The sequence below is a fragment of the Pterocles gutturalis genome, unplaced genomic scaffold (genome assembly GCF_000699245.1).
Source record: "Pterocles gutturalis isolate BGI_N339 unplaced genomic scaffold, ASM69924v1 scaffold23904, whole genome shotgun sequence".
In the NCBI taxonomy this organism is placed as follows: Eukaryota; Metazoa; Chordata; class Aves; order Pterocliformes; family Pteroclidae; genus Pterocles; species Pterocles gutturalis.
Genome location: NW_010131391.1, coordinates 1 through 14,327, shown reverse-complemented (window position 1 = coordinate 14,327; position 14,327 = coordinate 1). Strand labels below are relative to the sequence as shown.

General features: G+C 39.7%; 1 protein-coding gene across 1 annotated transcript in view; it reads right to left on the bottom strand.

Annotated features, from left to right (window-relative positions):
- The window catches only part of PCNT (pericentrin), a gene marked incomplete at both ends in the record, with an annotated part of 89,356 nt that extends 81,461 nt beyond the window's left edge, over positions 1-7,895 (bottom strand). The window contains 4 exons of the mRNA XM_010080599.1: positions 1,149-1,313; positions 2,901-3,044; positions 4,481-4,660; positions 7,698-7,895. Of these exons, the coding sequence (XP_010078901.1) occupies positions 1,149-1,313; positions 2,901-3,044; positions 4,481-4,660; positions 7,698-7,895 (687 nt within the window). The remainder of the gene's footprint in view (positions 1-1,148; positions 1,314-2,900; positions 3,045-4,480; positions 4,661-7,697) is intronic.
- Positions 7,896-14,327: the final 6,432 nt, after the last annotated feature.

The window sequence follows — 14,327 nt, the reverse complement described above, 5'->3', positions numbered from 1 at the left end:
ATGAAATATGCAATTGAATTTCCTTAAGCATCATGTTTTTAATGTATCTGTACAAAAACTATTTACTATTAAGTGCAGGGTGTATCATTGGCCTAAGCAACAGGACTTTTAAGCAGATCCTTGAGAGTGGAAAGTACTACTGAAAGACTCTTCAAATGTGGCAACAAATATCAAATTGTTCAAGCACTAACAAGTGGTATGCCTCTGACTCCAGAGAGAAGGAAAATAGTGTCTGTCTCAAACTTTGGGTATTTTAATTTAAAAATAAATATATAAATCAGAGCTACAGACACCTCTTCATCTCACATCCATTTGCACAGAGAAAATGTCTCCTGTAGGTAGGAATATGCCAGCAGAACAGCCATGTCAAATTTTAACTCATCTAACTCACTTAAAAGTTTAAGGCTTCTACCTATGGCACTGCTGGTTATGTGCTTAAAGGAAATCAGATCTTTTAAGTTGTTCCTTCAGCATATATTAATAATCAAAATCCCTATAAATTTGTTCCTAAAGAAAAAGACTTTTTTCATCACCATAGTACTACAGCAGGTCAGAGTTATCAGCACTTTTGAAACACATATTACAAAAAAAAAATCTGTTACGTGTATTTAACTTTAACTGAGTTTCTTTATTGATAGCGCTTGCTTCTGAAATTATTACATCAAAATATTCCCACTGCATATCCATCAGCCTTCACCGCACTGCAAGCCTCTTGTCAGTTATGCTTCCACATGCCTCAGTTCAACAAACACCAGACCGACCTGCTTCTGATGGCAGTTTCTTAATGTTATACAACAAACAGTTTAGTAACACAGTTAAAGACCAATCCTTCTGCAACAGAAACTGATGGAATAATTCCAACAAATAAGCAAATTTTAAAGACTCAGAACTGAATCCTTATTTCACAGAAAAGAAACTTAAATTATGAGCAGCTATTTTGCCTTAGCTGAATATCACTACCTTCAGAAGAAGATATTTTTAATTCCATACTGAAGTGTAGTTTCAGTCCTGAAGCACCAGTGTTACCTCATGCACAAATTGTTTATTGCAGGTTCACGCTCCAAAAGGTACCACCTTGGCTTGCACAATCACAACAAAAACGTAACAAGCTAGGACTCAATTATAAAGGCACTTTAAACAGCTTTTACCTTTTGAGAAGACTCAAGCTGTACTTCCAGGCCATGTGCTTTCTCGCGCAGTATCTCCAAATGTGCATTTTGCTCTTTGAGACGGTTCTGAAACAAGGACATCTGTTGTTGGGCTTCTAATACTTCATTTTTCCCAGGGCTTTTACTCCTTAGCATTTCATTAACCTGAACACACAAAGGTACTCACAGTCAGTAAAAAGTTTATCTCGGAATAACTCAGACATAAGTTTCACTGTAGACATGAAATATACTGCATTCATTTACTACAGATTTACCCTACATCTTTCATTCTCAATCAAAAAGAATCTCCGTAAAATTCAGACAACACTGGTCATGTTTTAGGTACTACTACTTATTGTAAAGGTATAAATGTTAGATATTCATCTCTATGAAGCCCCTAAAACAAAGCAGGACTTCAAATGGACTGGACATACTGGTAAGAGTATGACAATGAACAAAACCAGTCTTCTCTGCAAAGGATGTATAGCTCAATACTAAAGGGTTTTATTCTCTCCACCTCTCTCCAAATGAAAACATTTAGTTTTATTCATTTTTAAAACCTTCTTCTAAAGACTTCGCTACAATCAAGAAGACAGTATTTAAGACAGCATTAGCACTTTTATCTGCTATTAAAGTTGACATGCTTCCACAAATAACTTGCAACATTTTACTAGCCTTGCTTAGAATATGCCCAAAGTGCTATTTAGAGGTTTTACTGTTGTCTTTCAATGGCTTATGGAGCAAATCCCAACAATCATCTGTAGAGTAACTTTCACTATTACCCCATATTTTGTCAATAGCAGTCAGAATTGTACATAGAAAGCAGTATTTTTTGTTCTTTTCCAAAGTCAGAATTTCATTTAGCAGAGGATTTATTTTCCAGGGCATGAGAAACTCCTTCAAGATAATCCCTAGACTTCAATAAATCACAGTTTTCATGCTTAGTTTTTTTAACCCCTCCTTTCCTATCCAGACATTTAAAACACGTAATCCCTCCTAGTACAATTCTTATTTTGCAAACCTGAAGTGGTAAGTAAACATAAATTTTACTCTTTGACATATACTTCAAGGCCCCTGAGACAACAAATATACCAGTGTTCAGAGAGAATAGCCACTTGAACACTAAGCATCACCAAAAAAGAAGAGTATTTAAAAAAAATTTTTTTAAGTAGATGAAAGTCTGTATAGTATATCTCATTATCCAGGGATTAAATCCATGATCAACTTGCTGCACTGAAGCAGGTTCCTATGTGCCATAGGGGCTGCATCAATCGTCTTCAGGTTATATTAAATCTCCTTGTTTGAGCCGAGTCATATTACCTCAACATAGCAAGCTGCTGTAGAACAGCTGAGCTGTTACAGTTACCCACGCATATCCTCGGAGCTTTCTTTGGCAAAGGCAAGGAAAACTGATCACACGTAAGCCCATATCATTACAATGACTGTCATGTGTAGATCCCAAACCACTAACAATATTGGGTAAAATTCCGTAACAAGTGCTAAACCGATGGACAGAGAAGTGTAATGACCTCCTAAACATTACACAAGCAAGTAGGTGGAAAATAGAAGGGTGCCACCAGGACTTCTCCCTATCAACTGCAGAAAACTCTGCCTTGCCCTGAAATTATTTTCACTGCTGCATTGTAAACTGAACTATGAAGAGCTATGTGATAAGCTCAATGTTTTTACATTCATATTCCAAATCTGTTCTTATCTCCTTGAAAGGAAACAAAAATTGGAGGAGAGGCACACCTGATGTAACTGAAGTTGTAAATCGTGGATCTGACCAGTTACACGCAAAGCCTCTTCCTGTAGGTCATCCCGATCCTTCCTTGCTTGTTGAAGGCAGCTTGTTAGTTTCCCAATGACTTCATTCTGCTCTTGAACAGTAGCTTCCTACATGGATCACAAGAAATACACTTTTAAAATTAAAATATTCTTAGGATATTAGGAACCCAGTAAGTTCTTTTAAAGCAAAGCTGTTAAACTGTAACTATACACTCTAACAAACTTGGAAAAAAAGGACTGGAAATATTTGTGTTCAAATGTGATGGTGGGGCGATGAAAGAAGAATCTTACACTGATCTCAAAGAGATGATAAAGCTAATCAAATGGGACTTTCTAAACAAATGATAGGATACCTGTAATGAAATAAACACTTTTACTTAAAAAATTTTGTATCTCTTATTGATGTAAAAGCAATTAATTTTTCTACAGGATATAATCAACTCGAATTGCTCCTTATCTCTCAACTCTTCAACCATGTGAAAGCTAATGAGATGGGATACATTAATCCTATTTTATGTTAAACACATTAATCTTTTCAATTTATTTCTCACATCAACAGGAAATGTCTTGGTTTCTCAGTCCTAAAAGGAGAAAAACAGCATGTAAATGGCAAAGTAACTATTCTTCAGAAGCACCTGATAGTTTAGCTTTACATAGAAAAGCTAGAGAAACGGAATTCAAAGTATCTCTTTTTTAATATTTTGGGAGAGGGAAAGGTATATGTTAGTTTAATAAAGTTTAACTCAACCTACTTAATAATCTGCCTGTACAAAAAGAAAACAAAACAAAACAAAAAAAACCCCAAACAAAAACCCAAAAAACCCCCACACCAAAACCAAAGAGACATGACTATTTACAAATATTCAAAAAGAATAAAGATCTCTGGGGGAAAAAGTCATCAGGGGTCAGGGTGGTAGTGGTGTCTGCCATCCTGTGTGAACATTTGAAAGTGAGCCTAGCTGTATCTATGAAGTGGTTTTCAGATATATCCACAGAAACTTTGACATTTCACTAAGTACTTCCTTTTCAACAGTTTGAACCATACTTTGGGGGTGGGGGAGGAAGGGGGTTTTGCACCATTTTTCAGCATCACCTTACCATAATATATATTTATAAATACTGACTTTAAAAATATAAGTCCCATGTTTTCACATTGAGCCCCTTCCTCAATGTAGGATTAGTGGTTCTTACAGGTTCTCTCTATAAAGACCCACTCCTCAACACAGCAAGAAAACGTATCAATAAAAACTAGTAGCAAGGATCAAACCATTTCTCAGCAGAAGAATTTAACTATGCATTTCTTAAACACTCTCTAAAAATAGAAACATTCAAATGTAATTTTACTCTCAGTTGATTCAAAGAATATGAAGTCCCAGACACTGGTGAACCGAAAACCTCCGTACTGCTTTTCACAGCATGTGTGAGCAAGGTGAGGTACTTTTCAATAAAAAAACAACACTTAATTTTTGAGTTTTGCCTCCTAAATATTTTTAGGATTAAGATAAGGAAGTATTATTCCCCTTATCCAATTCTGTGAAACATACCTGAAGTTGCATAGAGTCACTGTGCTGGGTAAGTTGTTCCTGCAGCTCATCCATCTGTGCAGTGAGTCTTTCGACCGCTTCTTGTTTCTCCAGAAGTCTGTTCTCCAGCTCAGCTATTCTCGCCTGACACATCTTAGCATCAAGATCACTGTATTCTGCAGCAGAATTTATCGCAACTTTCTTTATAAAAGAAACAAAAATGCATTTATTCACCAAAACAATATACCATTTCTCTTTTGCGACTATTCTGAATATAAAATCAACTTCAAGCTTAAATTCTGGGCAAATTTTATTTTAAAAGTAATTCACCATTTGGACTTTGTAGTTAATAGAAACATCTTACATAAAGTATTCTTAAAAATTTCAAATAAAAAGTGTTCATCGATATTTTCATATGATACTTTAAGGTGCAAAAATAGATCCAGGAGAAGAGTGTTGTGATTCTATAGCACTAAATTGTGGCAAAGTGTCATTGTGACACACGTTGGGATTTAAAATACATGCCAACTTATAAGGCTGGGGGTGAGGGGATACTACCAAAAATAAACAAAGTTTTTACATACATCTACAATGACAGGCTAACAGTCCATTCACATGGAAAAAAAAATAATGTAAAGTTCCTGACTTTTTATTAAAGTCAATTCCGTTAGATTAAATTCCCGTGTAAGCAGCTATGCTAGATAAATATTCAACATAGTCTGAGATTCCATGGCCTTAACCAGCAAAACAAAATACCAGTACAAAGAGAGAAGCTGCTCCAATCCATCCTCTGGTTTCTTAGGAGCAATATTGTAACAATTCTCACAGAATAAACAGTATCTTGTATTGTATTTTAATTTGGGGCTTTTTAAATGTATGAAACAATTAAAGAATAAACCTACTTTTCAATTTAAAACATTGTTTAAATTTCTCCAGGCAAGGTCCATGATTTCACTAAAACAAGTTCTCTAAGCAACCAGTTTCGCAGCCAGTACATGTACATACAGGTAAGTACCTCGTTTAGACCGTAAAACAGTGAAGTTGCTGCACGTTTATCGCATTTGATAACAATGCTCAATGACTTATCATTTCAGTAACCAATTATCATACTCTTCTTTCACACATACATCAGCATCTTTTACTAAAGATACATTTTCACACTTACTTCAGCCCCATCATCATTCAGTACATCCCAGCTGGACAAGTCAGCACTCCCCTGGTAAGCAGACAAATAAAACAAACATTAAATCACGGGAAATTGAAAGCTGCATAAGGAAAAGCAAAATTACTTTGGAAGCACCCTAAGCACGTGAGCCAGAAAGGTCCATGTTGTGAGACAACATAACAGTGAGAAAGAGACTTTAATGCTAAACTCAGTCGATCATCCACAGTCAAGTGAAAGAAATAAATGCAAAAAAATTAAAGTATTATGGATGGCTACATGAAAATTTAGGGCTAAGTCTCACCATTGGGATTCAATGTTTTATTTTCTGCTTTTGTGGCTTGCAAATATAGTTGAGCACTCTTTAATCTACTACTAAATATTAGTAAACTAACAGACAGAAGCTTATTTAACAAAAATGATAAAATCATTCAGACAATTATGAAAGCAGTACTATTTTCTGACGCACATACTTAACATAGCTTGACATCTTGAAAGATATTTACCTCTCGCTAAACTGACAACAAAGATGGGAAAGGCAGCCCACAACCCTCCTTGTATTTTGAATCTGCATGAGGTAGTTTCCAATGACTACTGATGCCCTCTCTACATAACCTAGAAAGCAATTCGACCAACCAGCTATTTTGACAGAAGCTGTTTTGGAAGGAATAATTACAGGAATAGGAATTATAGGAATAACTAATTTGTTTGATTTTTAATTTAAGTTCATATGAATGCAACAAGGACACAGCTGACGAGTGACAAAATACTGGGTGCTTTTTTCTTACTGCAGACAGCTTGGCATGTAGCTTCACAAAAGCTACAATTTCAATGCTAACATTCTGTTCAGGATATCCTGAAAGCACCAGGGATGCCCTTACGACAGAAAGCAAGACAATACATGCAAACGATATCCTCCATTATTTCAGGTTTGCAAATACACCAGTTTGATGCTCCTGTATGTTGTGAAATCACACCAACAGCTGGAGAGGTGCTCTTTATGCAGAAGGGGTCGCCTCCCCAAATTCATGAATCTTTGCACATACAACATGCTGAAATGCACTGGGAAACTAATTTCTGAACAAACTCCCAGACGAGACAGCTATAGTTTGTTGTAGCCACAGAGCTGCCTTATACCTTCTGAGGCTCGTGAAAGCATTAGCCAACCACTTCTGAAGTAAGCTGGATTCTTATATTAAAAAAAAAAAAAATTGTTCAAAACTTATGTTTTTCTTATTTTCATTATAAGACTGAAAGAGCAAGAAAGCATCACAGGGCTGTCTAATCCACAGCTGATACAAAAATAGAAATCTTGCTTGTGAGCTGAAGCAAGAAAGCAACTGCTTAATTCAGGCAGACCAGTACACCTTAGCAGACGTCTGGTCATCTCAAGCTATGTTCCTACATTTATTGACACGACTACAGGGCTACTTCTAGAATGTCATCAGTACAAACAGACTGAAATAAATCAGACCCAGGCTGAGTCACATTTTAAACAGATTTGTCAGAGAATGTAACATCTACGCTGGCTTTACAATGGTTACTAAGAGCATGCTACTCAACAGATACACGGTTACACACCTGCTACCCTGAGCAGCCTGTCGAAAATTCTTTTTACAGAAAACATTAAGCACACCTGAGCCAACAAAGTGATACAAAACCAAACTAATGCTCTGCATTGTACAGTCCTGGCTGTTTTGCTAATCTACTAGCTCCTCAGTGTGGATTTGCCATTTTATGGAATCCCAGCTACGTAACCAGAAGTCTTTCCAAAGAGAAGTTCATGGCACTGAAAGATGAAAGACCTCAATTTAGGAGGCTAACAACAGACAGCTCCTTGACAGTACTAGCTGTCCAGTCCATATAACAGAGATGGTTGGGTTTTTTTTTAGTTATTTACATCGCTTTGTAAGAGAGTTAATTACTACAAGTGAAGATACACCAGTTTACTTACCTCTCAATGGCAGCTAGTTGACAGTGCCAGAGGACTAATACCCAATTAAGTACAACAATCACCTGGAAAACTGGTTATCTGCAGATGGAGTGATGTGAAACACAAGAAATACTAAGATTTACCTCTGTCTCTGTTGTTGTCTCTAGCAGGTTGGTGTCTTCAGCCTTACTCTCTATACCCTTACCAACATCTTGGGCTGCTAATGAGTACTCTTCCTTCGGAATGTCATGCGTGTGGACAGACGAGCCCTTCCTCTTCGCCGTCTTTTTCTGCGACTGCGTGATGTTGCTTTTTGTTTTTCTTTGTCTGAAGTAAGCAAACTGTGCAGAAAAGATTGGAAAAGGTAGAGGGAGAGGTAAGTGAGAAAAAGGTAGCAGGACCACAAGATTAACACACTCATGGGTGACAAAGATCCTATCTGGATAAAATATACAGATCTGCAGAAAAACTGCTTTATCTTCCTACTTTCTGCACATTCAGAACATACTGGGGAACTGTGCAATTAAGCAATAAATCTCACACCAGTACTAAAGACTCATTTCAATACAAGAACCAAATTTTACTCAGTGAAACGCTGTGTGTCAATGTCAATCCAGAATTACAGTAAAACAGATTAGTAAAGGAACGAAGTGTTAACATACTACAATCATTAGGAAAAAATAATAATTGAGCAGTCTTTCTGCAAGACCGGCAAAAATGATACCCCCCTACAAATGTATCTAAACAGATCTTTGTCAGCGTAAGCTTTAAGACTAAAATTAATGGAAGTGAATCCTTGTGCTCCTTCCCTGCCACCCCCTTAAGAGAATACAGCAAAACTTCCTAGCCAGAAAGCAGCCTACAGTACATAAATAGAAAATCAATTAAGCCAGGTCATTTTAATTTCTTCTGTTGAAGAATCAGATGCTCTACTTTATCAGACTATCACAGCTCTACGAAGCACCAGGGACTTGTAAAGAATGTCACTGACAGAATTTGTTACCCAACTTTCCTTAGCACCTTAACCAGCTTAGAAAGGATTATCGTATTTTCAACTCTCGTATTGTGTTTAGGCAGCATTTCCAAGCAAAGTTTCCCTTGCAGCGTAAATCTAGACATACTTCTCATAAGGAAAAAGCCTTCTCCAAGGTTACAACCATAGGTTATCAAGTGCAGTGTTAAAATATTTTTGTGATAAGATAAAACAGACAGACAAATGATGACGGGATGTAAACATAATTGCCAAGTTCTACCTGCAATATATATGAAAATCCACTGCTTAACAGCTTGGTTTTCCTGTAAAACAGCTACCCTGCAGAAAAATCTAGTCTGTTTCTTTTCATTCAACTTGTGAAATGCATTTAGTTAAGTCCTTTCTCCTTTACACCCATGCCAACTTCTACCTGAGAGCTTAGTTACTCAACAGATACATGGTTGCACACCTGCCACCCCAAGCAGCCTGTTTCAAAGGTAGATTTGCAGAAAGACATCAGCTGCTTACCAGCAGTGAAGAAGTTCATGTACAAATAGCTTATTTTTATGATCACCTAGTATAGTTTCCATAGTTATTAATATCAAATGCAGATTAAACAAAGACTGCCAGATATCACCTTGCCTTTCAAAATAAGCAAAATTAACAGACCAGTAGATAAAGCTGTAGTGAGGCACAAATACTATCCTCTGAAATCACGCGTTAACTCTAGAACCTACTGACAGCAATATATGTCAAAAATAGTTATTGCACTAACTAACCTGACAACATGGGGAAAAGGGACAGGAGGAAACCTGCAGAAAAGGGCAGAGTAGAGGAAGCCGCTGAAGCAGGAAAAAAGGGAAAACAGGAGTAAAAGAATCAGCAAGAATGAGGAAGGAAAGGCAGAGAGAGCAGGCATCATAGAGAGCAGCCATCATCTCACGAAGGGAGACCAAGTACTTGACATGACTGAACATCTAAATGAGTATAATTTGTTAAATGCACAGCTCAAAGAAAACAAAACTTATTTTGTCCCATTCATACGCATTAAACATACGAAATCAAAATACATAAAATGAAAAAATATCCAACTACTCCATGGAATTACTAAACTTGTTGGTCGATGAAAGTGTCTGGAGTCAAACACGTGCCAGGTTTATGGAATCACTGGACAGGGGAAAGCTCTATTTAGAGCTATATCACGTTTCCAAAGCCTTTATTCAGCTACATAAATTTGTCATTATAAGAGTATCATCAGATGCACAGTCATCCAACACGAAGCAGTGTGTGTGAATACAAAGCAAGCATATAACACCAATCCTCTCCCATGCCAGCAAGATCCCATCCTGCCCCTTTCGAAGGATCCAATTTGCAGTTTGCTTTCTAGCAGCATATGCAAAGACGAAAGCTTCACTTTTTGCCAAGACGTAGCATGCCGGAGGAACAGCAACAGCACCAACCACCATAGCATCTGAAAGCTGCTCATTGTCCGGAAGAGCACCCGGCCTCTCTGCAGGTACCAATATTCTGCAATTTAATTTCACCAGGACCAATCAGTTAAAAGTGGCAACCACAAGGCACTTCTGAATTGGTATGGCCAGCACCACATGAGCATCTATCTCGACCCACTCAGTGGGTGATGAGGTGAATCTTTTCTGATCGCCTGGAAAGGAGCACCGACTGAATTTCCTGATCCCTATTCAGCAGGGCCACAGAGTCAGTGGAGTCAGACAACGACTCAGAGAAACAGTGTAATACAATTTTATCGAGTTTCTTCAACAACTGCAAAATGTTACAGATAAAGGTGTTTTAGCATAAGGAGTAACTTTATAAGGAGTAACTGCTCAGGGTCAAGCACCAGATAACACTAACCAATTATTCAGGGTTAAAATCAGGTAACATTTATCAGAAGAGAAAATAGAGTAGAAAAGAGTTGAGGAGATAAAAGAGGGGGCAGAGACAGAGGTGTAACACCACCCCTGGATCCAGCATTGAGGTCTTCTATAGCAGTCTTGGTTCGCAGGTGATGGGTCGACAAGGGGAGGTGGTTGTGCTCACCTTGTATCTGGTTTGGTCTGTCCAGGACCACCCCTGGGGACTGCGACAGCCCTGTGCCCAGGCTGCTTTCAGGGGGTGACTGGCTCCCTGTCGGGGAGATGAACCCCCATCCCCAGCAACCCTGCACCCCCTCAGCAGGTGGGCCTGTCACTGAAATGATGTTCCTTGGCCAGAGAAAGAGACATAACAACTTGTCCAGTCACAGAAGAGCCTTTTCTGCAGACATGTTCTGCCCAAGCTGTTCAAGACAAAATAGAGGCCATGTTCCTTATCAGTCCCACATAGCAGCCCAGAGCTAGAAGAAGCCTCCCATGTTTTGTGTCGCATGGTCCCCGCGCCATCCCCACCCTCAATTAACTGCTACGCGGACTGGCACCAGTGGCACAGGCCAGCAGACAGGAAAACCACAGCACAGGCAACACTGCTCAGTTCTCCCCAGCCTACCTCACACATTATTTCCTCCTTGACTTACTGCTTGACATGCTTCAGAAATTAGTACCAAAAGAATAGACAGAAAACAGAACAGAGCAGAAAACCACATCAGCACCAAACAGAAACAGGTTGTTCAAATAAACCTTAGTCCACCTCCTAGATACAGTAAACATAAGCATGAGTGCTCTTAGACAAAACCCAGAAACATTTTCTACAGCTTCCTCAAACTGATGAAGAGAGAAAAATTCCTGGAAAACTCCCCCTCCTTTTTGAGCTCCTAGCGTGTAAAATGCAGGAACAGCGAAAACTTGAGGTATGGCACAAACAGGTCCGGAACAAGAGGCCCAGCTGGCCAACATACAAGCTAATTTGAGGTGGAAAAAAACAAGGAGAAAAAAGCAGCACTGAATACCTGGGGTTTGCTCTGTTTCTCAGTTACCACCTTGGCTACCAGTATTGCATTTATTAAAAATGGAAATTTGAAGTACCTGATACAGTCAGTACTTAGCTGCCAAATAACGGCAATGTGTAATTAATGTAACAGTTGGAATTATTGTTGTTATTAGTATTATTTGGTGATAACTTAAATGCATTTCAATAATGGAGTTCTTATTCCTATATGATAAAGATTAATGCAAATTCCGCATTAAAGAGGAAAACATTCATATTATATTCCTTTCCCAAGTCATTATTTAGCAGACTAAAGTTTAAAGATGCCAAACACAAAAAAAATATTTTTTTTGGAGGTAGGGGCAGGGCAGGAGGAAGGTAAAAAACCCCAAAGCAGTTCACACACACAGATTCAAGCAGTATAAGACTGCAGTTAGGAAGACCATATGAGTTACTACACATCAGGTTGCTACAACAGAAGCCTGCAACATACAGCTAGCCTGGCACTCCTGTCCCCTGCCATCGTGAGCACCCTGGCAGCGACATGGGAAGGAAGCTGATCTGGATGAACACCGAACACTTCTGTATCAGTCCAGAGCTGGGATCACCCGCACCACAGGAAGGAAATACTGGACCTGCTCAGAGTTAGCTCTCCCTTTCAAAATTGCATATGTATTCATGAAGAGGGCAGTGCAAAGAAAATGTGAAAAAAGAACAAAAAGGAGGTGCATTTCCCTAATGCTCTATTATGTAAGAGAATTCAAAACCACAGGCTATCCAGAGGAAGCTTCTGAAGCAAGTTCCAGTTCTGCAGCCCAGCATGGCCCTATCCGGCTATGGGTTTAAGAATACGCAAGGGACTACACTGAGTAAGACTAAAGGTGCATTTATTCCAGTAATTAGCCCAGCAGACATCTGTTTCATAAGTTAGCTCTACAACTGCAGGTACATAAGTAAAGAAACAAAAGCAGGGCAAGCATATGGCCATCCATGCTAGAAATTGGGTGTGAGCACACTGAGCAATCTGCAGCTCCCTTGCCTTCCAAAGCCAAACATAGTATACTCGTGCTTAATAAGCCTCAATGGATATCGCTTCCATTCCTTTGTCCGGGTGTTTGGGTTTTTTTTTTTTCAATTTGTCTGGTGCTCACAATTTGCTAAGGGATCTCTGTGATATTTTAATAATTAGAGGAAGCACTACATCCAACTCTGCCTTTCTAAACCGTTTCCTTTCCTCTCAGTATATCAGGTACATGATACCATGCAATAGGAACATTGATGGGTTGCTAACAATTTTTTTTAAATGGTAAGATGAGAGGTATTTAGCACATAGTTTAAAAAAAAATAATAAATGCAACACTGGCTCTGCACACATAACTTGAAACGTGATGCAAGTCCCCACTTTTTTTTTCAATGGCAAACAACAGCTGTACAACAGGTGGGAACTAATAACTTACTCAAGGCAAGTCTATCACATTTTTCCAACTATAAACAGATACTGCTCTTAGAGAAGGGTTACAAAAGAAATGTTAACATAAGTCTTGCCACAGCTAATGTAACTTTTCAACCCAAAGAGCTCCAGTTCTCAAAGTCTCCACCCTCTATATTAATCCAAAAACTAATCACGCAATTGTTCTCCAAGAGGGGATTATGTCCACACAGCAAATATCAAGGCTGCAAGGGCAAACCGATGAGGAGCTGCTGAGTGGGAGCGGGGAGTGTGGCAACTGTGACAGCATCTGGGTGGGAGAGGCCGGGGCGGATGAGGTGTATTTCCCACCACCAAGCTGCTTCAGCACAGCTCCAGACACCACCTCGCTCCCCTTCCAGTAATGCTCTCTTTAATTGCCTTCAGCACAGCACTGGAAGGAGGGAGCTGAAAGAGAAATGCAGAAGACTGCTGAGAAGATCCAAGGCAGACAGCACAGCTCCAAACCACCTCTGACCCACTAGCTAGCTTTCCAAACAGGTCCCCTGCAGAAAGGGCCATGCCCCTGCACCTGTGGGAGAAACACTCAGAGTGATATCCGGGGTGGAAAGGCTGTAGCAAGTCACGGAAAGATCTGATCTGTCCAAAGCTCCCAACACCCTGTGCAGCCTCAGCTATCCTCTTCTAGTTACAGTCCCCCATTCCACTCCTACTGGGATGGTGAGCGCTGGGAAAAGCTGTGGCTGCAGACTGGCAAGCCTCATTCAGCCGTGTATTCCCAGAAGGGAAATACAACAATAACAGCTCAAAACCCAGCAGAAATGCTGAATTAAAACAAAAAGGCTAATCAGCTTCTTGAACATCATTACCAAAACAAAGCAGAAGTTTTTATCTAAGAGGGTTAATACATATCGAGCGCTAATCACACAGCTGCAGAGAATAATTACTGAGAGCATACGGCCTTTATACATCAGTCACATCGTATGAGCTCTCTACACAGTCCCACCGAACTGCAGCTAACTGAAGGCATGTAACTGCTCCCCGGGTGCGAGGTGTTCACTAACAGCATGCCTGGAAACAAACCAGCCCAGCCCAGCTCTCCAGGAACACACCTGTCGATGCAAGGACAAGCAGGCTAGTCACTGAAGCGGTAAAACACGCACCTGTTCCCGGGGATTCTCACCTGGAAATACGGTATTTCCACAAATAACTGAGTGGAAACCGAGGGAGAATTGGGAATACAAACCAAAACCAAACCAGATCCTGAGGGGAGACAGAGGCGCTGCTTTAAGCTGCTCCTTGCTCGCTTCAAACGATGTTGATATCCCTCTGGAGGTACACAAACAGGAAACCTTCCAGGACAGCCGCATTCGGGGTTATGACCACACTGATTTCTGGCCGAGCCACCTTGCTCAGATGAACTCCTCTCCTCACACAGCTCCGAGCCACAGCAACACCTCAGCACCGCGGCCGCCCGGCACCCGGCCCCGA